General features: G+C 34.4%; 1 protein-coding gene across 3 annotated transcripts in view; it reads left to right on the top strand.

Annotated features, from left to right (window-relative positions):
• COP1 (COP1 E3 ubiquitin ligase) overlaps positions 1-25,468 on the top strand; it is a 251,614-nt gene that overhangs the window by 181,383 nt on the left and 44,763 nt on the right. For all 3 annotated transcript variants that reach the window (XM_049868584.1, XM_049868583.1, XM_049868582.1), the window contains 3 exons: positions 4,266-4,383; positions 7,631-7,755; positions 9,042-9,202. In XM_049868584.1, coding sequence (XP_049724541.1) covers positions 4,266-4,383; positions 7,631-7,755; positions 9,042-9,202 — 404 coding nt within the window. The remainder of the gene's footprint in view (positions 1-4,265; positions 4,384-7,630; positions 7,756-9,041; positions 9,203-25,468) is intronic.

The following is a 25,468-nucleotide window of genomic DNA, read 5'->3' as shown; positions in this document are numbered from 1 at the left end:
TAGGGAAATCTGACTGCTAACCTGTACTGATCCAGGAACATAAACCTCCATGTAGCCAGGCTTAAAAATAAAAACAAGAATTAAACATAAATAAAAAACAAAAAACTGAGCAGAGACTTCAGTGGCCACACACAACAGGGAGAACAGACTCTACAGATTTCGTCCGTGAAAGTCACAAAACAAACCAACAGCAGTACCACCAACAGTAACAAAAAACCAACAACAACAACAAACCCTGGGTAAGAAGGACCAATTCCAGAGTTACCACAGTCTACTTTCTAACAGCAACAAAAAATTATGAGATAAACAAAGAAACAGGAAAAATTCAGTCAATAGAAGTTGTCTCTAAGGGGATCCAGGTGGTAGGATGGTAGATTTACTAGCCAGAGACTTTAAATCATTATTTAAATATATTTAAAAATTAAATCAAGCATTAATTAAACAAAGGAAAATATTACAAGTACAGAATATTAGCAAAAAGAAATTTTAAAAAAAGTAGAAATTCTGGAGTTGAAAGTTAAAATAATGAAATGAAAACTTCATTAGCGGCACTCATGAACAAATCTGAACTGGCAGAAGAATCAGTGAACTTAAAGATAGGTCAATAGTGATAATCCAGTCTGTAGGACCAAAAGAAAAATGAATAGAGCCTCAGAGGTCCATGGGACCCTAGCAAACATAACAAAATATACATAATGGGGGTCACAAAAGATGAGGAAAGAAAGGGGTAGAAAAAAAAGAAGAAATAATGGCCCAGATCTTCCCACATTAGATAGAAACATCAGTCTACACATCAGAGAAGTCCAACGAACTTCAGGGAGTTTAAACTCAAAGAGATCACCCTTAAACATATCCCTTATTGAGGGATCCTCAATAAGATTAACAGTTGACTTGTCATGAGAAATCATGGAGACTAGAAGGCAGTGTGATAATACGTTCAAAGTTTTGAAAGGAAGAAATTGTCAACCAATAATTTTACATCCAGCAAAACTATCCTTCAAAATATGAAGAGAGAATTAAAATATTCTCAGATAAACAAAAAACTGAGCGAGTTCTTTGCTAATGACAAACCTGCTGTACAAGAAATAGTAAAAGTTAAACAGGAAGGACACAAGGCTGTAATGCAAATATGCATGAAGAAATAAAGATAATTACATAGGTAAATAAAGACTAAGTGTATTTTTATAGCAGTTTTTTCTGATTTAAAGGACAACTGTATAAACAATTATAAAATTTTCTTGATGGGCTTATAATATAAAATGGTGCAGCCACTTTGGAAATCGATTTGGTACTTCCTTAAACAGCTAGAAATAGCCCTACTATATGATCCAGCAATCCAGCTCCTGGGAATGTATCCTAGAGAAATAAGATCCCTCACACGAATAGATATATGTACACCCATATTCATTGCAGCACTGTTTACAATAGCAAAATGATAGAAACAACCTAGGTTCCTATCAACGGATAAATGGATAAATCATTCACACAATGGAATACTACGCAACGATAAAGAACATCAGTGAATCTGTGAAACATCTCATAACGTGGATGAATCTAGAAGGCATGCTGAGTGAAATTAGCTGCAAAGGGACAAATATTATATGAGACCACTATTATAAGAACTCGAGAAAAGGTTTAAACACAGGAGAAAACATTCTTTGATGGTTATGAGGATGGGGAGAGAAGGAGAGGAGTCTTCACTAAGTAAATAGTAGACAAGGGTTATTTTAGGTGAAGGGAAGGACAGCACACAATACAGGGGAATTCAGCACAACTGTACTAAGCCAAAAGCTAAGAAGCTTCCTGAATACAGCCAAACACTTCAAAGGACGGAGTAGCAAAGGCGGGGGTCTGGAGACCATGGTTTCAGGGGACGTCTAGGTCAATTGGCATAACAAAGTGTATTAAGAAAACGTTCTGCATCCCACTTTGGTGAGTGGTGTCTGGGGTCTTAAGGTGTAGCAAGGGGCCACGTAAGATCCATCAATTGGTCCCAACCCATCTGGAGCTAGCCAATACAATCAGGCAGCTGGCAGTGAGGATAGAGAAGTGAGAAGGTGATAATGGATCAATTTCTACACTTTGGGAATTGAATTCATGCTGATCCTTAAACCATGCGGTTAGCAATGAAGGTGGTATATGTCTACTATGCTCCTTGTTTAGTACAGATAGACATGTAGATCAGTGCAATACAGTTGAGAGCCTGGAAATAAATCCTTACGTTTATAGTCAGTTTGTCTACAGAGGTGCCAGGCAAGTCATTAGGGGAAAAAGTAGTCTGTTCAATAAATTATGCTGGCAAAAAAGGATACTAACATGCAGAAAGATCAACTTCCACCTTTACTTCACTCCATACGTAAAAATAACTTAAAATTGATTACAGACTTAAATGTAGGGACTGTAACAGTAAAACTGCTAGAAAAAAATACAAGAGAAAATCTTTAAGACCTTAGGTTAATAATAGATCTCTTGTGTGCAACACCAAGAGCATGTTTCATAAAAGAAAAAAAAAAATTGAACCTTGTTAGAATTCATAACTTCTGCGCTTCAGAAGACACTATTAAGAAAATAAAAAGACAAGCAACGGAAGAGTTGAAAATATTTGTAAAGCCTAACATCTGATAAAGGACTTGTATCCAGAATTTTCAGAGAATTCATGTTGAGAAACAGAATCTTTCATGCATTGCTGGTGGGAATGTAAAATGGTACAGCTAACAGTTTGTCAGTTTCTTTTAAAGTTAAGCATAAAATTATCACAAAAACCCGGTGCTGTTGAGTCGATTCCGACTCATAGAGACCCTATAGGGCAGAGTAGAACTGCCCCATAGAGTTTCCAAGCAGCACCTGGAGGATTCGAACTGCCGACCCTTTGGTTAGCAGCTGTAGCACTTAACTATTACACCACCAGGGTTTCCAAAATTATTATATGACCCAGTAATTACCCCTCTACGTATCTATCTATCTGCCCGATAGAAATGAAAACATATGTCTATTCAAAGATTTTCACGTGAGTCTTCACTGTGTTATTATTCATAATAGCCAAATCTGGAAACATGTCCATCATCTGGTAAGTGGATTGGCAAAATGTGGTGGTATATCTATACAATAGAATACTGTTTAGCAATAAAAAGGAACAAACTACTGACCACATGTTAAAACTTGGATTAACCTGAAAAACATTATTTAAAGTGTAGAAGCCAGACACAGGAAACCACATATTATGTATTTCCATTTATACGAAGTGTCCAGAACAGACAAATCTATAGAGACTGACAGCAGATTAGTGGTTGCCTGGGACTGTGGGTGGGAATGGAATTAACTGTAAATGAGCATATAGGAACTTATTTGGGTAAGGACAGTATTTTAAAACTGAATTATGATGGTGATTGCACCACTGAGTAAGTTTAGTAAAAATCATTGAGTTGTATACTTGCAATAAGTGATTTTTCTGATATGTAAAATGTCTAACTGAAGATGTTTTTTAAAAAAAAGTGAATGTGGGAAATAAAATTTTATACTATTAAGGTTATCCAGATGGTTATATCACCATTTTTTAAAGCCATTGAAATGTAAAGATAGAAATTAAAAGTTCTAGTTACTTTAAACCCTTAACACTGTTTCTAGAGGCAATATCAGAGGAAATATCAGTGGAACTTCATTTCAGACTCACATTGCTTTATGTGTGTTCATGCAACCATATTTTCCTAGACTCAAAACAGTAACAAAATAGAAAACCCATTATATCTTCCCTATCTTTGAAAATTATTCACAGCCTTTAGTTTTCTGGCTGTTAAAACCAAAACCAAACCTGTTGCCATCCTATTCATAGCAACCCTATAGGACAGGGTAAAACTGCTCCATAGGGTTTCGAAGGAGCGCCTGGTGGATTCAAACTGCTGGCCTTTTGGTTAGCAGCTGAACTCTTAACCAGTAACTATGCACCAGAGTTTCCTTGTGGCCGTTAAAAACCAACTAAACCTGTTGCCCTCGAGTTGATTCTGACTCATAGCGACCCCATAGGACAGAGTAGGACTGCCCCATAGAGTTTCCAGGGAGTGCCTGGAGGATTTGAACCGCCACCCTTTTGGTTAGCAGCCGTAGCACTTACCCACTATGCCACCAGGGTTTCCCTTATGGCTGTTACAGGCATTTTATTGTCAGTGAAACATATTGACAGAAACCACCAAGCCAATTAAGATTAGCTTTACTTTGCATTTCCACATTTACTACATTTTTCTCTTTTTGTTTGTTTTGTTTTGATTTAGATCACTGTGTCCACTACTATGATCTTCGTAACACTAAACAGCCAATCATGGTATTCAAAGGACACCGAAAAGCAGTCTCCTATGCAAAGTTTGTGAGTGGTGAGGAAATTGTCTCTGCGTGAGTATTTATTCTTTTCAGGGTTTGAGCTTAACAGAGCTCTTTCATCGTTCACCAGTCTTTAAAGTCATTGTGGATGTATGTGAAGAATAACACTGGGGTGTGCACTTTCTTTTAAATAGCAGATTTTTATAACTTGTTTAGTTAAAATGCATGTATGTTTTGGTCTGTATTTATTGCTCACTTTAGTATGTTATTTGTGAATAAAATTCTAACAATGATTCTAATTTTTAATATAGCCCCTTGTTAGATAAGATTAGTAAAGCTCCGCAGTTTTACTGCATTTCAGCTTCAGATTGGATTTCAGCTACCACTTCTCCTTAAGAAACACTTAACATAGCTAAAGCAAAAGAATGAGAAGTCTTTTATTTATTAAACTCAACTAATATGTTATTGAATATTTACCTATATTGCATTATAATACTAGAATTATTTTAGGTTTAGATACTATTTGGGTGACTTTTATGCTGATGTGTTATTTGATCTCCCTGTGATTTCATAGTGAGTTTTAAATGTTTTAAAGAGGACTTTGTAAGGATGACGGCTTAGACCTGACAGATGTTAGGCCTTTCAAACACCTTCTGACATAGAGAATCATAATTTGAGCATTTAGTTGTTTTTTATATTATTTGAAGTTAACAAGATATCAACCAGGTAAGTAAGTCCCAATTGGCAAAACATTGTTGATAAGTCCCTTATACTAACAGAGACAGTCTCTCCATTTTATCTGTTTCATAGTTCTCTTCAGTTTTTATTGTTCTAGTAAATGCCCATTCTTAATATCTCCCTGACCTTTTCGTATCTACTATATTTTCTAAAGCTTTTAACAATATATTATTTTCTTCTTTTCACTACTGTCTTGTCTCTTTTAGGAGATTATTAATGCTAGTGCCTTATGCTTGATATCCACTTCCACACTGGTTGCTCTAGACAAAAACTTGGTAATTTGAATTGAGTTACAAAAGAGGGAACTGAGCTTTCTGAGGGGAGGTATTGTAGGTAATTATTTCACAAATTTAAATTAAGTGGAAACCATTCAGGAAGTATCCCATCTTTAGGAGTAACAATAGATGGTAAACAATTAAAGTTTTATTCATATTCAAATACAGGTGGTAAATTATATAGCAAAAATATTTTGCTTCGATTTCAGATTTATAAATGTTGAATCATTTAATTTCACAGAAGTGTATTTATACTTAGGAGCCCTGGTGGCACAGTGGTTAAAAGTGCTTGGCTGCTAACCAAAGGTCAGCGGTTCAAATTTACCAGACACTCTTTGGGAGAAAGATGTGGTGATCTGCTTCCGTAAAGATTTATAGCCTTGGAAACTCAATGGGGCAGTTCTGCTCTGTTCTACAGGGTTGCTATGAGCTGGATTCAACTTGAAAGCAGTGGGTTTGGTTTTTGCTTTTTGGATATTTATGCTTAATTGAATTATATAAATTGGAAATGGTAGCTGACCATATTAATCTGGATATGTAATTTATATTTTCACCAGTCTTCTTTCCTTCTTAGTTTTTGTAAAGCATGTTGATTTTTTTTCATAGTCAACTTTGAATACAAGAAGTGTTTAGAATATATAAACTTCATTTAGAAGCTTATTTGGAAAAAATAATTTTTAAAAAAATTGAAAATAATATTGATGTATTTTAAATATAGATACAAAAGGATACTGAACCCATTGTTGAGCAAAAAAATGAAAACAAATGTCTAAGAATAGATGTCACTTTGAATAAATGATTGACAAGCAGTAGAGAAGTATTTTAAGAGTTTTGAGTTTGACCTCTGAAGTCATACAGTTTGAATCTTGGCTCTACTGTTTACTAACTGGTACCTTGGAAATGTACTTAATATTCTAAACCTCAGTTTCCTCATCTCTAAAATGGAGCTGATAATAATAATTATAATTCTTTAAATAATACATGTAAAACATTTAGCATAGTGTCCTTTTTGGTGAATGTTGGAGAAAGATTTTTGTAGTCTTTAATAGAGACAAAGGAGCTATTACTACAGACTGTTCTTATCAGGGCCTCGATAGATGGACCTTGATAGAATGGGAGAAAAAAGTGGAACAGAACCTCAAATTCCTAAAAAAAAAAAAAAAAAAGACCTGCTGGCCTGGTTGAGACTGGAGTACTCCTCAAATACCCTGAAATACTCTTCAAACCTTGAACTGAAATTAACCCCTGAAGTTACCTTGTAGCTAAATAACAAATAGGCTCAAAAAATATCACCTGTAAGTACTGTGCTCCATTAAAAATTCACCTATATGAGACTAAACAATCGATAATTACTTTGAAACAAAGATGAGAATGTAAGGGGTACGGAAATTAGATTAATGAAAACAGAACAACCAGAACAGAAATAATGGGCATGTTCGCACTTTGTGAAGAAGGTAACCAGTGTCACTGAACAACTTGTGTAGAAATTGTTGAATGGGAACCTAAACTGCTGTGTAAGCCATTGAAAACACAGTAAAATATTATTTAAAAAATAAGAAAGAAAAAAAAGAAATGTATCATTTTTCAGAAAAAAAATGCAAAACAAATTGAGAGGAAGGAAAAACAATTAAAAAATAATAAGTCTAGGATGATCCAGGTTTTGTAACAAAAAGTCAGAAAAAAACCCCAAAATAATGGGCTTTTATTAAAGTCCTAAGACTGTTTTTGTATAATGAGATTACTGGTGATTTGTTCTAAATAGCTACATTTACATACTCTTTCGAGAACTCATAGGATCCTACCCCTGAAGGGCTGACTAACAGTTGAAGACAAATTAAGTGGAACAGATGTATCACTGAAATGTAGCACATTTCTCAGTAGAGGTTACTCGTGGTGTGGTGGTGGTGGTATGGTGTTAATGATGCCTTCCATTTATGGAGCACTTCCTACATGCCAGGCACTATTGAAAGCATTTTAAATGAATTAATTTATTTAATCTTCACAATATTTTTTTTTATAAGGTAACAATTATTTTTCAAATTTAACTGATGAAGAAACTGAGGCAACTGCATTTCATAATTTGCCCAAGGTCAAAAGCACATTAAAGGCAGCTTCTTATTAACCTATAGGGTCGCTATGAGTCGGAATTGACTCAACAGCAACGGGTTTTGTTTGGTTTTTTGTTGACATTAACTGGCTCCAGAATCTGTATTCATAGGCACTAAACTGGATTGCTGCTAATTATTAGTGATGAGTTTCGTGCTGTGAAATCTTAAATGCATTTTAACTCTTTATTTTTATGCCAGATCAACAGACAGTCAGCTAAAGCTGTGGAATGTTGGGAAACCATATTGCCTACGTTCCTTCAAGGGTCATATCAATGAAAAAAATTTTGTAGGCCTGGCATCCAATGGAGATTATATAGCTTGTGGTGAGTAGAAACCATCTTTTCCTGGAACTTTTTAACAGGTATCTGTCATGAAAATAGAATTCAAAGGAAGTGAACTATATACCAAATCAGGAAATCGTGTGTACTCTCCTAAGGTAGCATTGTAGTCTTGATGCCTCAGCGCTATGAATTTTTCTCTGGCTCTACTGGAAGAAGCAATAGTCCTTCCCTCCTTTGTGGAGCACCAACCCAGACCACGTGAAACTGCATAAGATTGTTAACCATGTTTTGTAGTTCTCCATTGTAACATAATTTCTATCAACATTATATAGAAGACAGAAAATACTAATTTCTGCTAATCATATTTCTAATTTGAGCACCGTTTTTTGTCTTCTGGAGCCCTGGTGGTGCAGTGGTTAAGAGCTCGGCTGCTAACCAAAAGGTCAGCAGTTCTAATCTACCAGCCACTCCTTGGAAACTCCGTCCTATAGGGCTGCTATGAGTCAGGATCTACTCCATAGCGGTGGGTTTTTTTTTTTGGTTTATTTGTCTGAAGCTGAACTTTGTTTTCCCCTGTCTAGTTATCCCTTCATTAAACAGTCTGCCTGGATAACCTTGACCTATTCTAGGGCTTTTATTATTGATAATTCATACAAACCTAAGTCAGAAGTAGAAAAATAAAATTTGGTACTATTCAAATGCTGTAATATCTAATAGCTGAATATATGAATTTTCATCTGTACTTTTAAGTGACTTGCCCTGTATTTAGTAAATATGGCCCTGTTTACATGTGTGTGAGCCTGAACACTGCCAAAGCAAATCTCTCCCACAATTCTCCTACGTTATAAAACCTAGGCTACTCAAAAATACAGGTTCCAGACTACTTGTATAGTTACAGTAATGCCTTTATGGGGAATGGGAACTAAATTTTGTAAGCTACCAAAATTTGCCTATGTAAGTGTTGAAAGTTTTTTTTTTCTTTTTGTATAGAAATCTTTCTAAATGTATTTAAGATTCTATACTAACAGATTTTTAGTTCTACTATAGGCGTCTCTTATAATTTTATGTGGTAGTTTCAGCCTTAAAAATTATAAATATTATTATGTCATTAACAGTGATTGTTTCTTTAGATTAGTAAAGTTTTTATCTGTGAATTCTTTTCTCACATGATTCCCATGGAATTCTGTGATCTTTGAAATTTGACCATAGAAGATTACTAGTCTTTGAGCTGAAAATTTAGGAGATAAATACCATATAAATGTGATTTCCTAATTCTTAGTTCTCCCATTATAAAAATTTGTTATTATTATTACTTTGTTTATTTTCAGGAAGTGAGAACAACTCTCTCTACCTGTACTATAAAGGACTTTCTAAGACATTGTTAACTTTTAAGTTTGACACGGTCAAAAGTGTCCTGGACAAAGACCGAAAAGAAGACGATACAAATGAATTTGTTAGTGCTGTATGCTGGAGGGCACTGCCAGATGGGGTAAGTTTTTATGTAATTTTTTTTCGCCTTGGTGTCTCATATAATACTTTTATTTATACACAGGTAGAGTTTTTTAAAGTTTAAGGCATGAATTGGTATGTGACATGCATTTTATTTTTGCTTTGTATTGCATCGCCAAAGAAAACAGGTATTTTAGGTAGTAATTGAAATACCATTAATTGAAAAATACCATGCTGACTTTGGTGTCTCTTTTATGTATCCATAGTATCTTGTGTACACCTCTGTTATAGCCATTATCTACCTCCCCTATAAAACTAAATTCCTCCAAGCACACATTGTGCCCTATTTCCCTAATGATCACAAGTAGTAAATGCCCTTTAAATGTCCAGCTGAACTGGTATTTTAATATGAAGAAGAAAATTTGGTTCAAATAGAGGGGAATGGCCTTGTATATGCAACTAAATTAAATACTATCCCAGTGTAGAATTTTTCTTTACAAAATACATCTATATAAGAATATTTAAACACATTTAATTTCTTGATGAAAAAGTTGAATTTCTAGATTTTAAAAAAAGTATCCTCAAGCGTTTCAATTATACATTCTAAGTTACAAGCTTTCTTATAAGTTCATGGAAAAAAAAATTGCTTTTACTGTCCTTATTTATGTAAATGTTAGTTGTTCATTATTGTCATTTTTGACAAATAGCTTTTTACGTGCTTTCTCAATTGGTTCTGTTTTTGACACAAAAGGTTCTCACTTGGTGAGTTCTTTAGGATACCTGAGTTTCAGGTATAGTTTAAGTATATCTATTTCATTGCTAACTTATTTTAACTTCTGTAGCTTAACTTCCAGTTTTAGTAATGGCAGACTTGGTGATTTGGACCAGACGTACCACTAAGTAGGACTAGAAAGGTTGGACCAAGTACATACATTATAAAAACAAAAACCTCCTGAAAATGTTGCAGAGCAGACGAAATAGAGAAGAATTGCCAGACTAGAATATGAGCATGGCATTTGAGTATGTTTTTGCTTTGGGAGCATTTGCCAGTTTTGGCAGGGTGGTTGAGAGCACTTATGACCACTTCACTGGGACACAGAGATTGGAGTCTAGTGCTTATTGCCTTTGTATGGGTGAACTCACTTTGGCTTTTGATTCCAAAAAACTGTAGTCTGGGTTAAACAAGGAGAAGAAAAGCCCTCATAGTGTTTGCAACTCAACTTTATATCATTTCAAACTGTGACATTAATTGGGGTGGCCACAGGTGCCTGGCAGATGCAAACTTAAGATCTCTCTGACAGAAAATAACATCATATAAGGACTTCATTTATTTTTCAGTTTTGCAAATACAATAACTAGGACACGATAAAAAATAAAGACATAGAAAAACAGAAGACAGCATAAATAAAACCAGCATAAAAAAGACAATAGAAACAAAAATTACAGCAGCTCTAGATATTGGAGTTATCAGTGGCAGCTTGAAAATAACTAGCTTACAAGATGAAAGACAAGATGGAGAGTTTCAGTTGGGAACTGGAAACTATCTTAAAAATGAAAATTCTAGAACTGCAGAAGTAAAATTACCAAAGTTAAGAACTCAATGGAATTTTAAATGACAGATAAGACAACAGTTGAAGAGACAATTAATGAACTGGTAGGTAACTAAGTTAGGAGAAAATACAGAAAAGAAAGCGTAGCGAGACAAAACTGGTGAAAAAATACAGGAGAGTTAGAGGACCAAGTAAGAAAGTTTAACGTAGTCAGTGTTGGTTTGTGCTGTTGAGTCTTTTCTGAGTCATAGCAACCTTATATGACAGAGTATAACTACCTCATATGGTTTCCTCAGCTGTAATCTTTACAGGAGCAGATTGCCAGGTCTTTTCTCCTATTGACCCACTGGTGGATTTGAACTGCCAACCTTCTAGATAGCCACTGAGAGCTTAACCATTACACCATCAGGGCTCCCTACATACTCAGTTTATTGTTGTTATTGTGATGTGCCGTCAAGTTGATTCCAACTCATAGAAACCCTGTAGAACAGAGTAGAACTGCCCCATAGGATTTCCAAGGAGTAGCTGGTGGATTCAAACTGCCGACTTTTTGGTTAGCAGCCAAGCTCTTAACTGTTGTGCCACCAGGGCTCCGATATTCCATAGGAGACCTAAATAAAGAAAGAAGAGAAATAATGCAGCAGAAGCAAATACTTGAAGACATTATTTGAGAACTTTGCAAAGTTGATGAAAGACATCAAGATAGAAATTCAAGAAGCCTTTGAACTCTAGGGAATGAACAACTAGAAATCTACACTGTGAATAAAGATTTAACATCAAGCCTGAACCCTAGGCCTGCCTGAAAATCTAACTTTGGATCTACCTTCTCATAGCACCATTTCCTCGGAAATATACTAAATTAAGACAGATACAGAATGTGCTAGGTGCTGGTTATATTTACTGTGAAATTCTGTCAGTGGGACTGCATTTGGGCTGAGAGAACTGCAAGTTGGCACATCGGCCTTATGTCTGTGTAATAAGCTGGACATTATAAGACAGAAAACCAGGGTGCACTTAGCTATGTCCCTGGCAAATGTGCTTTACTCTTTGTGTGGGTGAAGGAAAGGAGTGGTCCATGAGGCTGTGTATGTGAATAGTTGTCTGGCCTCCTGATGAGTTTGTAGATGCTATGCATCCTGAATTTCCTGTATTCGTTTGTAAAACTAAGTAACTTAGTGCTAAAATCTCTTATGTATGATCTTGTGACCAGTGCTGGTGGTAGAACAATCACGCCTAGGTACATCATAGTAAAATAACTGAAAATCAAATAACGAGAGGAATCATTAAAAGCAACCAGAGAAAAAAACAGTTGTCTTCAAAGACACAGCAGTTAGACTGACAGCCAACTTCTCAGTGAAGCAATGGAAGCCAGAAGACAATGGAATCGAATCTTTAGTATGTGACAAAAATACCTACCAACCTAGAGTTCTATATCCAGAGAAAAATCTCTCAAAATGAAGGTAAAATAAATACATTTTTTGATAAGTAAAAACTGAAAAAAAAAAGACCTATACTAAAAAAAAAAAAAAAAAGGGAAACCTTAAAGGATATTTTTAAGGCAGAAGGAAAATGATCCCAGATAAAATTCAGAGTTGTAGAAAGGCATGAAAATAGTTAATGTGTAGCATATCTAAAAGTATATTGACTATATAAAACAATAATGCCTTGTTGGGTTTAAGGAACATAGAATTAAATACTTGACAATAAGGGAATATAAGTCAGAAAGAAGACAAATGTAATTAAAATGTTCTCAAGACCTTTGGGATAAAAGTATTATTAGGCTGATAAAGATGCATATTGTAGTTTTTAGGATAACCTCTAAAATAGTGGACCTTAAAGAGTACTCCCCAAACTAACAACATCAGCATCACCTGGGAACTTGCTGTATCACAATGAAATGATGGAAAGCAAAATTCTAATAGCTCACTTCATTACTGTTTCAGATTTAAATTTTGTGTAACAGTCACAGTTCTAGACACTCGAGATAAGCAGTGAACAAAACAGTAAAAAAAGAAAATTCTTGTCCTTTTAGGGCTTATAATCTTATGTGGTGGGGGAGGCAACAAGCTAAGTAAGTTATCTTAGAATGGATAAGTGCTGTAGACCAAAACAAAGCAGGAAAAGGGGATAGGGAGTGCTGGGATAGGGGGTTGGTTGCAGTTTTCAATTGGTGGTCACAGAATGACTGAGTACCTGAGTTAGATCAAATACTAGAAGGAAGTGAAGATGTAATCCATGTGTAAATTTGGAAGGAGAGTATTCATGGTAGAGATAACATTTCAAAGGCCTTTAAGAGTGTGATTAGTGTTTGAGGAGTAAGAAAGACCAGTGTTGCTGCATTGCAGTGAGCTAGGTGGAGAGTAGTAGGAGATGATTTCAGAGAGGAGATGATTGCAGAGAGGTGATGGAGAACCAGTTTCAATAGAGTGTTTTTCAGCATTTTGAGAACTGTGGCTTTTACTGGAAGCTAGTTGGGATCCATTGTAAGATTTTGAACAGAGAGCGATACCATCTGACTTGAATTAAAAAAAAAAAAATGAGTTTGGCTGTTGTGTTAAGACAGGCTATGAAGGTGTTAGGGGTAGAATTAGGAAGACTATTTAGGAGGCTGTTGAAATAGTCCAGATAAGATATAATGGTGGCATATCAGTAAGAAATAATCAGATCTTGTTCCTGTTTTGAAGGTGGAACCAGTAGAGTTGCCAATAGATTGAATGTAGAGTGTCAAAGAGTAAAGTCTAGGATGATACCAAGGTTTTCTGCCCAAGCAACTTTAAGATTAAAGTTGCAATTAATTAAGGTGAAAAAAATTGCTAAGGAACTGTCTTGCGAGAGAAGACCAGGAGTTGACTTTTGGACCGGTTAACATTAAGATGTTACTAAAAAATCTAAGTGGAGATGTCAGGTTTGGAGTTCTTAGGACATTTTGGACTGGTTAAGTGATATGTAGTCAGTAGCTGTCTCTACTGTAGAGAAACCAAACATTTACTTGTCTTTCTAAGCTATATTTCTGCCCTTCCTAGTTATGATTATAGGAAAAAGATTAAGGGAAATTATGAAATAGCTTAACTTAGTGATTCAATTTTTTTTTCCCTTAGGTTTTAGACAAATATAAAGTAGCATCTTAATCTTCTGTGTAAATTATGATAGTGATTTAGTCACAGGGCTGGAAAGAGAAATTACGAGTGACTGATAGAGGAAGGGGCACAAATACAAATAGTATCTCAATTTTAGAAAAATTTAGTATATTTTCCTACACACTTAAATTTTTGTCCAGCCTTTTTTCACTTCATACAACCTAGGCAGATAAATTTCTTTTGGGCCTCCCAGATGACAATGAACCAGTAATCACCACCAGCCCTGTTTTAAACCATCAGCCAAACTCATAAGACCTACTCTCTTTATTTCTGCCATCCTGCATATAAACTTCAAAGAATGTTGCACACCGCTCTTTAAGATTTTCGTCAACTTCTTTGTAGCCTTTATTGGGTCTTCTTCATTTCACAGCACTATGTAAGTTAATGGTCAGCCAAACTCATAAGACCTACTCTTTTTATTTCTGCCATCCTGAATATAAACTTCAAACAATGTAGCATACCACTCTTTAAGATTTTCACCAATTTCTTTGTAGCCTTTATTGCATCTTCTTCATTTCACAACACAATGTAAGTTAACAGCATGCTTCTCTTCTACCTTCCCGTTTACTATGTGGTCTCTCTACTTGTGTTTTAAGGCTTAAAATTTTTACTTTTAGTTATTCCCGTGCAAAGACAGACCATTCCTTATGCTGCTGTGTTGAAGCCATTATGTTAAAGAACAGCACTGTCCTTCAGAGTTTATCATGTAACGCAAACAGATGAAAAGCCTATACCAAATATTTTACTAAAGTATTCTGATAACCTTGGTTTTTAAAATACAGGTTCACACCAAATTTATTATTTATTTCCTTTAACAAATTTGCATGTCTAGCCCTTTTCCTATTATTGGTATGGGTAACCATTACAGACAGTGTGAATGTTTTATTTTTAAATATTTAAACTGTCTACGCTTGTTTCTTGTCCTCTCAACATCACCCCCCCTCCATTGTATTCCTACCCCACATGTACTTAAAAAGAAAGTTTTTGTTGTTGTTTATTTTAATCTGAGAGATGGTACTTTGTTCCTTATCTCTTGTCATTTTTTTGTGGTATTTTTCCTGTGTCTGAAGGGATTTTTATTCAGTCATTTAGGGTTTGCTGACATTTCTTTTGTCCTTTGTTCCTTATCTTTGTCTTGCAAAGCTAATGGCTCTAGAAATTCTGCCACTACCTCTTTACTATATTTAATTTTCAGTTTTTAGTTAAGTTTTATTTGAACTCTAGTGAAAATATATATTTGCTTTGTTTTTTTTTAAAGAATTATTTATTGTAACTTAAATCCTCTGAAGAACATATAGAAAATGATAATGGTTATTCTATACTAATGAATAATGCAGAATTCTTCATTTTATGTTTTACTTTTAGTTTAGTATCTTAATTCATTTGAAGATATCTGAAAGAAACTTTTGTAGTTTAGAGTTATTAGCATAAAGATGTTCTATCATTGCCTGATTCTTAGGTTGTTTGTTTTTCTTTAAGAATAAGTTTTATTTGCTTTGCTCATATCAGCATTAACTTTCATGGTTTTGTTTTTATAAACCTGTTAGAAATAACTACTTGGAATATCATATAAAGCTTTACCTTTATGTAGGTGATGGAATTTAATTTCCTCAGTGGTTATTTTAAAAAATAGAGAACTTAATCACACATTTAACTTGCTGTTACAAAAGAAATTTACTATCCATTTATTTAAAGAAGCAATTGTAAATTCTAAAACTGTTTACTTGAATGTATTATGTCCATATGAGATTGTACATCCAAAGATATTACAATTGAATGATTTATACTGTCCTTGAAACAACTGTGGTTTGTTTTATTTCTATACATAGCCTGCCATTCTGTACTTTTGAATATAGGGAATGGTGGGCCAGAAGGCTACCATTTGAATTCATTTTCTAATTCTACTTCCTTGACAAGTACCACATAATTTATTTGGCTTCTTGTGTCCAGATATAGTCAGCTTTTACTACCTGATACTTATTGGAACAGTCATTATCTGGATTAATAAAATATATAGATTATCAACAGTCCATGTTAAGTGTAGCTTCAACTTTTCTTTCTAAAGTGTTCTATTTTTTTACTCAAGTTCCTGACAAGTGTACATAACTTTTTTTCTTCATTCCATGGCACTCCGAATTCTAAAATCAGGAGAACATTGTTGTACCTAAAAAGCAGTACGTGATATGGTCTGGGTAACCATAATTATCCTTTAGTTAATTTATAGTTGATTCCAACTAAAATTTTTAGCAACTTTATCTTAAGAGAGTGTGGAGTCAGAGTGGATCTTCTTGGGAAGAGCTTTGGTGACTCCACAGAAGGGGAATAATGTCATCTACGAACATTATCTCTCTTTTTTTTTTTTAATGGTTAGTGATAACTTATTCAAAGAAACGTAAACAATTACAAATGAATTCATGTATGCTTCAGAGAATTTAGAGCCCAGACATAAACCCACACATCTTATGGTCAGCTGATTTTTGTCAAGGATGCTAAGTCCATTCGATGGGGAAAGAAGAGTCTTTTCAATAAATGGTGCTGAGAAAGTTGGATTTCCACATGCAGAAAATTGAAACAGGATCTATGCCTCACACCATATACAAAAACAAATTCAAAACAGATTAAAGACCTAATGTGCAAACTAAAACCATTAAATTCTTAGAAAAGCAGGAGCAACACTGTTAGTTCTAGCTTTTAACAATGGAGTGTTTAATAACAAAAGCACAAACAGTGAAAGACAAACTAAATAAATGGAATCTCTTAAAAATTAAAAACTTTTGCTCATCAAAAGACTTTACCAGAAAAGTAAAAAGACAAGCTACTGACTGAGAGAATCTTTGGAAACCATACATCCAAGAAGAATCAAATAACCGAAATATATACAAAGCTTTGACAGATTAACAACAAAAAGACAAATAACCCAGTCATAAAATGGGCAAAGGACTTGAATAGACATTTCACCAAAGAGCACTTTCAAATGGCCACCAGGCAAACGAAAAGATGCCCAGCGTCATTAGCCATCAGAGAGATACAAATCAAAACCACAATGAGATACCTTTTCACGCCCACGCGGGGGGGGGGGGTGCTGAGATTTAAAAAAAACTGAAAATAACAAATGTTGGGGAGAATGTGGGAGAATTGGAACCCTTAACCATTGCTGGTAGGAATGCAAAATGCTACAGCTGTTGTGGAAAATTGTGGCAGTTCCTCAAAAAACTAAGAATACATCTACCATAAATCAAAACAAAAAAAGAAACCAAACCTGTTGTCGTTGAGTTGATTCTAACTCATAGCGACCCTGTAGTTCAGAGTAGAACTGTCTCACAGGGTTTCCCAGGAGTGGCTGGTGGATTCAAACTGCTGACCTTTTGGTTAGCAGCCAAGCTCTTAACCGCTGCACCACAATTCCACTGCTAGGATATACCCAGAAGACTTGAAAGCAGAGACTCAAAAAGAGACTTGTACGCCAATGTTCATTGCAGCACTATTCACAATAGCCAAAAGGTGGAAACAACCTAAATGCCCATCAACAGATGAATGGGTAGATAAAATGTGGTACATGCATGCAATAGAATACTACTCAGCCAGTAGGAGAAACAAAGTCTTGATACATGCTACAGTGTGGATGGAGCTTGTAAACATTATGCTAAATGAAATAAGCCAATCACAAAAGGACAAATATTGTATGACCTCACTTATATAAAAAGATAAGAAAAGGCAAATGTATAGAGACCAAAGTTTATTAGTGGTTACCAGGGGTTGGGGGGGAGGGGAAAAAGGAGGTTAACGGTGATGGAAAAATCGCATTGATTGAAGGTGGGGTTGTACAGCCAATTGTAATTGCTGTCAATAAGATGTACATCTATTAAAAGTTGGATTAGCAAAAGTTGTATGATATGTCGTAGAGTAAAACTGGAGTCTGTTAAAATTAAGTAAAAAAAAAAAAAAATACAAAGAAGAAAATAAAGTATTTTTCACAGAAATAAACCATATTAACATTTTAATATATTTATCATCATGTAATTTTTCCAATCACATAGCTATTTTCTTTTTTTATAAAATGTTTTCTATATTACCATGTATTATTTTTTTCATTTTTTCCTTTGTCACGAACATTTCTTGTATCTAAATATTTTTTGAAAAGACTATTTTCAGTGGCTGCATATTATTCAAGTCTAAGGATTTACCATACCTTGTTTAGCTGTGGTGTTATTGGGCATATTCAAGGTTACAACTTTTTACTATTACGAGTAATGCTTCAGTGAACATCTTTACAATCTTTGAATTTGTAATCATTTCTTTAATTAAAGGAAATGAACAGTTTTAAGGGTTTTGATTAAGATTTATAGATTATCTTTCAGAAAGTTTATTTCCATTTGCTTTTGTACCAAGAGAGTCAGTAGTTCCACTTTCCCCATGCCCATAAAACATAGACTGTAATGCCAATATCTTTGCCAGTTTGATGGAGAAAAATTATTGGGTTTTAGTATAAGTTAGTAAATTTGAACATTTTCTAAGTTTATCAGTTGTTTGCACAAGCAGGTTTTTTCTTTTTTTTTTTTTTTTATGTTAACTTAGCTACAACTGTAAGAATTGTCTTGTTTTTTGAAATGAAATTTTTGCTTGAAAGAGAAACACCATGGAACGGAGATATGGTAGTAATTGTGGTCCTTTGGAAATTTGGTATTAACAGTTCAGAACTATTCCACTGTCATCCCACATCTACCTTGAAAGCAATGGTACAAAGCGTAGGTAAATTAAGAACAGTACTCTTTATTCTTAATTTCTATCCTATCTTTTTATCATCACTGCTTTATTTAGAGCCTGAAGTTAGGTAAAGGAGATTATATATGTTCTAAGTCTATGGACCTGAAACCAATGGAATGAAATATAAAGTGATTCAAGACTCTGAGTGACTGTCTTTCTTTTTAAGTGATTATGTCTGTTTAAAGGGACATCATATTTTTGGTGGGAGCAGATTCTGAATCCGTAGTAACTCCTGCTGAGAGTGTAGGTACCTGATCACTTCCTCTTAGCTCTGAACCACATCATACATCCTTACTTAGGCTTGAACCACCAATCCTAAATAGGTATCTAATGGCAAAAGTGGAGTCACTGGGTGTGCAAACCGTTAATCACTCAACTACTAGCCAAAAAGTTGAGGATTTGATTTGCTTCTGAAAGGTCACAGCCTTGAGAACCCTGTGGAGAAGTTCTGCTCTGACACATATGGGGTTGTCATGGTTTGGAGCTGACTCAACAGCAACTAAGAACAAGAATGGGAAAAAGCAGTCAAAAAAGAACGGGAAAAAGGACTCTCAAGGCTCCTGTGTTGTTCTTGGGTGCCATCAAGTTGGTTCTGACTCACAGCGACCCTATGTACAACAGCTCCCATAGCTCTTTAAAAGTAACAAAATGTATAGTCTATTCTCAGAAAATCCAGTGGCCATTAAGACTAAGGATGATGTTTCCTCTTAAGGGTTGAGACTTCAAGAATCATATTACAAGTTTCTGTAATTCTAGAGTGAGGGAGTCAGGATGAGTTTCCCTCATTTCCTCCCTTGGAACCAAGTTTAGCAAAACTTAGCCTGGGAACCCTTCACCTATATGTATTGTCACCCATCCTACACAAAGGTATGACTGTATTAGATGAGAGCACCTTTGTTTTCAGTCATACATGAATAACCATATACTGAAGTGTTTGAGTAAAACTTTTTCTTAAGGAGATCATCTTTTCTTTGCCTAAATTTCTCATGATTTATATCTTTTTAAAAAATATTTGCTGAATAAATTAATGTATTGCCTTATACTATTATTTGTGTTTATGTCTCATATTCCCTGCTACCCTGCAAACTCCCTGAAAAAAAGACTCCATAATGTAGTGTTTTGAGAGCAAGAGTCTGGAGTGAGGCTATCTAGGTTCAAATTTTAGGTTTCCCACTTACTGGCTATATGATTTTACTCAGTTTCTTACCTGCACTGTGCTTTGGTTTCCTCATCTGTAAAGTGTTGATGATAATAGTGACCTACCTTTTATGGGTGTTCTGAATTTAAAAATGTGTTAATAACCATAAAGTGTTTAGGACAGTTTCTAGCACATAGCAAATGGCATGTAAGTGTTTGCTATTATCATTTTTTTAATTACTCTTAACTTTATGCAACTTGTTTGTGCATAATACGTAATATGTATTTTTCTAATGAATGAGTAACTCCTCAGACTTGTCTTTTAACTTGTTTTTTGCGTAACTAATTAAAGAATAATTAATTGGAACTAGAGAAATGCTAGAGTAGAAGTGGCAGATAGTTCTAACATCTAATAGACTAGTTTGAAACTTAATGGTGTTATCAGCACTACATCAATTTTAAGAAAACTGGTTTATCTTACATCAGCCATTCATATGTTCCTATATAACTATTTCAGAATTGCCATTTTGCCCATTGGAATATAATATCCAGGCTTTTGCCTATTTTCAAAAGCAACAAAATTTTAAAATGGGGGCAGGTATAGAGAAATTGTTATTTATTGTTGGCTTAATATTTTTGTTAGATTGTAGCATGTTCTTCTTTCTCTTTTACACTAGCATTATTTCACAATTCAGTCTTCTCTCAAAGAGACTTAACATATCTGCTTTTCTGATTTATGTTAAGTTTTTATCCAAGAAATAGGCATCCTTCTCAGATTTCTTAGTAAACTCTTTCTGTATAAAGCATTAAATTTCACTCAACTAGGGGAGTAAAGAACATTTGAAAAATCATTTAGTACTGTAGGCCAATCTGCTGTTGTATTCTTAAAGTACAAAAGACATGTATAATAAAATTTATTTAAACCTGATTTATCCTCAAAATGACGTGGGGATCTTTAAAAACAGTAACAAAGCAGTGCTATTCTTAGACCCTTGGATTCATATTTGGGACAGGAAGAAGGGGTAGAAGTTTAGAGATTTGAATTTTAGAAGTTCCCCAGATCTCCTTGGGAAGTTATATGAACAATTAGGTTTGGGAATAGTTGCATTACACTACTGGAAAGAGGTTTGTTGTGTGTAACAACCCAGAGGCCTAAATGGTTCTCAAGCATCTGCTAAAGAAAAACAGTGAATAATTGTAATTATAAATATCTAATACCTCTTGGATTTTGTTGCTGCCTTATCCACCTCAGTAAGAAAAACGCAAAAAGTGAGATGTGATCTTTTCTTTTTCTTTAATTAAAAAATGCTACACTTAATGGTTGCACAACATGGAAAAATGTAATTCAGTGTCATTGAATTGTAAATTTCAAAGTTGTTATATTGGCGAAGGTTTTGATGTATATATTTTTACCGCAATTAAAAAAAAAAATACTACCCTTAAACTTCCCATACTTGTAAGGTTACTTTTTATCCTAAACTCTTCTGTGAGGACTGAAAAGACAACACAGGAGTTTCTCTTTCTTTCTTCCCTGCTTCATTTCTGTTTCTTCTCTCCCTTTTATCTTTCCTTTCCTTTGTTTCCTCTAGCTGGATGGTTTATAACACTTTAGAAAATTTTCCTGACTGGAAGAGGGCCAATCTCAGTGAACTCTTGTCTGTCTTGGGCATGGAAGGAAAGAAGATTCTGAGCATGGACCCTGACTTCCAGGAAGACTATGGCCTCCATCTCCTCCTAACTGCCTCACTCTTCCCTTAGTGTCCAGTTTAGAGGGAATTGGGGAGGCAGAAAAGGGAGGAGACAAGCAGGCGGTGGAAAAGTGAGGCAGATGCGTTATTTATTTCTTAGTAAATTACCTCAAGTGTAAATTTTCCTTACACTTAATGTTTACTACTGAATGGACAGCCTTTGGGAAAACATTAATTGCATTAAATATTTTATAGTGAATATTGTAATGAAATTATCAGAATATGATTTATGGGTTCTGCTATCCAACATTTTAAATATTTCATTATTATCATTTTTATGTTTATTATAATGGAACGTGACCTATGTTAGGATGGTTCTTATGTATTTCTTATTATTAAATCTTTAATTTTTAATTCCTTTTTTCCCCTTGAGAATTATGCCAATTTTGAGGCATGGAATTGATATAAAGCTTTAATTTGCTTGTGTTTTTTGTTGTTTGTTTTTAGTTTTTTCTTTTTTTTTTTTTCAGGAAAAAAAGATAATATATTAATTTGAGAGTACATTCTGAATTATGCCATTAACCTATAAATAATTTTCACTATTACCCCACTATGCTTAAAAGCATCCGAAATATTTTGAGATGAGACGGATTTAAATCTAGTTTCTAAATGTTTGTCTTTTGGTAGTTGCTACCAGATTTCCACAGTGGTTGTGGAAAGGAGAGTGATGCTGGGTATAATTTCCTTGACTTAAAAGTTTTTAATGAATAGTGCTTGAATTGGTTGTATATGCTAAAGTGTATGTAATGGGAAAACACAATCATTAATTTGTGATTGAATAAAAATATATTTAGCAATTACTTAAAGTAGAATTAACCAAACAAAAAATGAAATTTCTTCTCTACGAAACGGACAGCAGCTATTTGAGAAAAGTGTTTCTCTTTGGAAAAAGAAACACTTTTTTTTTAATTTCTACTGCAGTTTGTCTTTAACCCCTGTTAATATTGTCGTGATCCTTATAGGGATGTATGCCTTTCGTATTTCTTACTCCATTATTTCTTTAAAAAATTAAGTCCCCTTTTATTCAGCATTTTTCCAGTCGGTAGTTGGCATTGACTGTTCCAAGATGGTAGAAAAGTTATTACTGCTGAACATAAGAATAATTTGATTATCTGGATTAAAGAAAGTTCAATCTATTGTAATTGCTGCAAAAAAGCCGTTTAATTTTGTGCCTGTTTTCATTAGTCTCTGCTACTGTACCTAAGCAGATAACTTGTATGGAAATAAGGAGTCTTTCTTTAAGCTGTGATAGCCAAACACAGTGAAGATGAAAACAGAAAATGAATCTAAATCTTCTGGTTTAAATGAAAAAGCATTCACACATTATTGAAAATGATGTAATTTTCATGCTTATATTTGTCAGTCGTGCTTATATTTGGTCCTGCTTAGTTGGTCATGCTTATAATTGTTTTCGGGGAGGCAGTCGGTCATGTTTATATTTGTCTTCAAGGAGGTCTTTGGCTTTTTGATGAAGGTAGGAAGCCTTGTGTATCTGTCATAAAGTAAGTCAGACTTCAAGATTCAGTTCCTGTTTTGTTAATTTATTATTTTAAATCATAAGTATCTAGAACAGTGACTTTGAAACATATCTTTGTGAGTTGCTTTCCAGAGATTAATAGTAGTGGTTTGTTGGAGTTTTCTGTTTTATTTTCTCTTTTAGTCTTTTTCATTTCTAACAATATTCCAAACATTGGTTTGTTCTAGGAGACCCAGGAGTTTATCTTCTTACAAATAATAATGTTATTAAGAAGACATTATATCGCTCAAAAAAAAGGCTTTAAATCACTTGATAAATAAGAAATGAACTATTTTATTTCATGCCAGACTGTCTAAACACCTTTGACTAGTTTGAAATATGTAACTGAATATATGTAGCCCTTATTTTTAGAAGCCCAGGATAATTCAGATTTCACAAATAGTACATGTTCTTTTCTTACCATTTTTTAGAGTTTACAAAGTGTTTTCACCTGTGCATTTCTAGTACGCCCTCATAACAATCTTCATAGGCAGGGGTTTTGTCTCCATTTTATAGATGAGTAAACAGGTCAAGTGACTGACTCTCACTCAGCTAATAAGTTACAGAGCTGGAACCTATATTCAGGCCTCTAGTCTCCAAACTCTGTGCTAATTAAAACCAACCATATCTGTAATTCACATGATTTTCCCTGGTGTTTGTACTAACGGAAGACTGTAGTGCTATAAAAAAAAAAAAAAAAAAATTTTTTTTAATAGCATAGATTAATCCAAAATGTCAAATAATAAAAATAGATAATTGGTATAGAAATTTATGTAGGTATTTACATTTTAAAACAAATAATCTTATATTCTGAAAAGACTCAATATAAAGTAAAATAAAGGAGAGTTTATACCTCTCCCAATTAAGTTAGCTTTGCAGCTTTAAAGTTCAATAGGAGTCTCATTTCCTCAAAATTTTCTGTTTCGTAAAAGGTAAGACCTACTCCTAAGCCTCTTGTGTTTTGCTGAATGTTTAATATCTGACAACTGTTTCCCTTTACTAATAGAAGCATAAATTTTTAGTTCAACTAATAAACCAAACTTCATTTTTACCCCATACATAGCACATTCACCAAAATGTCGACTGTCTGAGAAATTCTTTGGTTTGCAGTATTTCACCTCTTAAATTCAACTTCTAAACTCATTTACAAATAGAGTAACTTCCTCTGATTCTAAGATGTCCTTTGTTGTTGCTAGTTGCTATTGAGTCGATTCGAACTCATGAAGATCCCATGTGTTACATAGTAGAACAACTCCGTAGGATTTTCTTGGCTATAATTGTAATGGGAGCAGATAGCCAGGCCTTTCTTTTGCAGTGCTACTGGGCGAGTTCAAGCCACCAACCTTTAGGCTAGCCCCAAAAAAACAAACCAGACCTGTTGCTGTTGAGTCAATTCCAACTCATAGCAACCCTATAAAAATAAAAATAGGACAGAGTAAAACCTCGCCATAGGGTTTTCAAGGAGCGGCTAATGGATTTAAACTGCCGACCTTTTCGGTAGCAGCCAAGCTCTTAACTACTGCGCCTCCAGGACTCGTTTTAGGTTAGCAGTCACATATAAACCATTTACACCACCTAGGGATCTAGATATCCCTTAACCCCAAGGAAAGAACCGCTCTGCCAGCTGGACAGAACTTACTTAAGACTAGAAGTTTTCTTGATGTTGAGAAAATGGGACAAAATTTCCTAAATACAATTTTCTAAGAGAAACTGAATTTTCTTTCATTATTTTTAGGAATCCTTATTAAGCAAATTGCAGCAGTCCCCCAGGCACTGTGCTCTAGCATATGAATGTTTTTTCAATAGCAGTGGTAAGAAAAAGAAACATAATTCATTTGTAAAAATTTGTTGTTTTGAACCTCTTTTGTTTCCATGCTTTTTTACTAATTTACTCTTAACATAATGTTTCTGTTACTGTAATTACTGAATTACTTATTGCATTAAATTGGAAACTTTACATTGTCAGCAAGTGTTCAGATAGACTCTTATTGCAACAGATTAGGAAGTTAGAAATATTTGCATTTATATTACATCTTAATGACACCCACTTCTGTCATATTCCTCTAATGAAGGCCTTCTGTTCTAATCACTTAATATTTGATAAGATTATATGAGATAGGGAAACAAACAGATATGCTTTTTTCCTTTCTAACATTGCTCTGAAGTTTTGACTGAGCAGTTTAAACCTACATGTAACATAATAAATTGATGCAGAAGCAGTCAGTTTTCTAACTATATAACTATAGTCTTTAAGTGTTTGCATCTCTGCTTTCTTCTTCCTGCTTTGTTAATACTGAAATACTAAAATGAGTAGAATGGATGGTAATTCTGCCACTTAAGACTAAATCAGAAAAAAACCAAACCCAGTGCCGTCGAGTCGATTCCGACTCATAGCGACCCTATAGGACAGAGCAGAACTGCCCCGTAGAGTTTTCAAGGAGTGCCTGGCAGATT

Source organism: Elephas maximus, chromosome 24, assembly GCF_024166365.1.
Source record: "Elephas maximus indicus isolate mEleMax1 chromosome 24, mEleMax1 primary haplotype, whole genome shotgun sequence".
Classification (NCBI taxonomy): domain Eukaryota; kingdom Metazoa; phylum Chordata; class Mammalia; order Proboscidea; family Elephantidae; genus Elephas; species Elephas maximus.
This window is presented reverse-complemented; position numbering and strand designations above follow the sequence as displayed.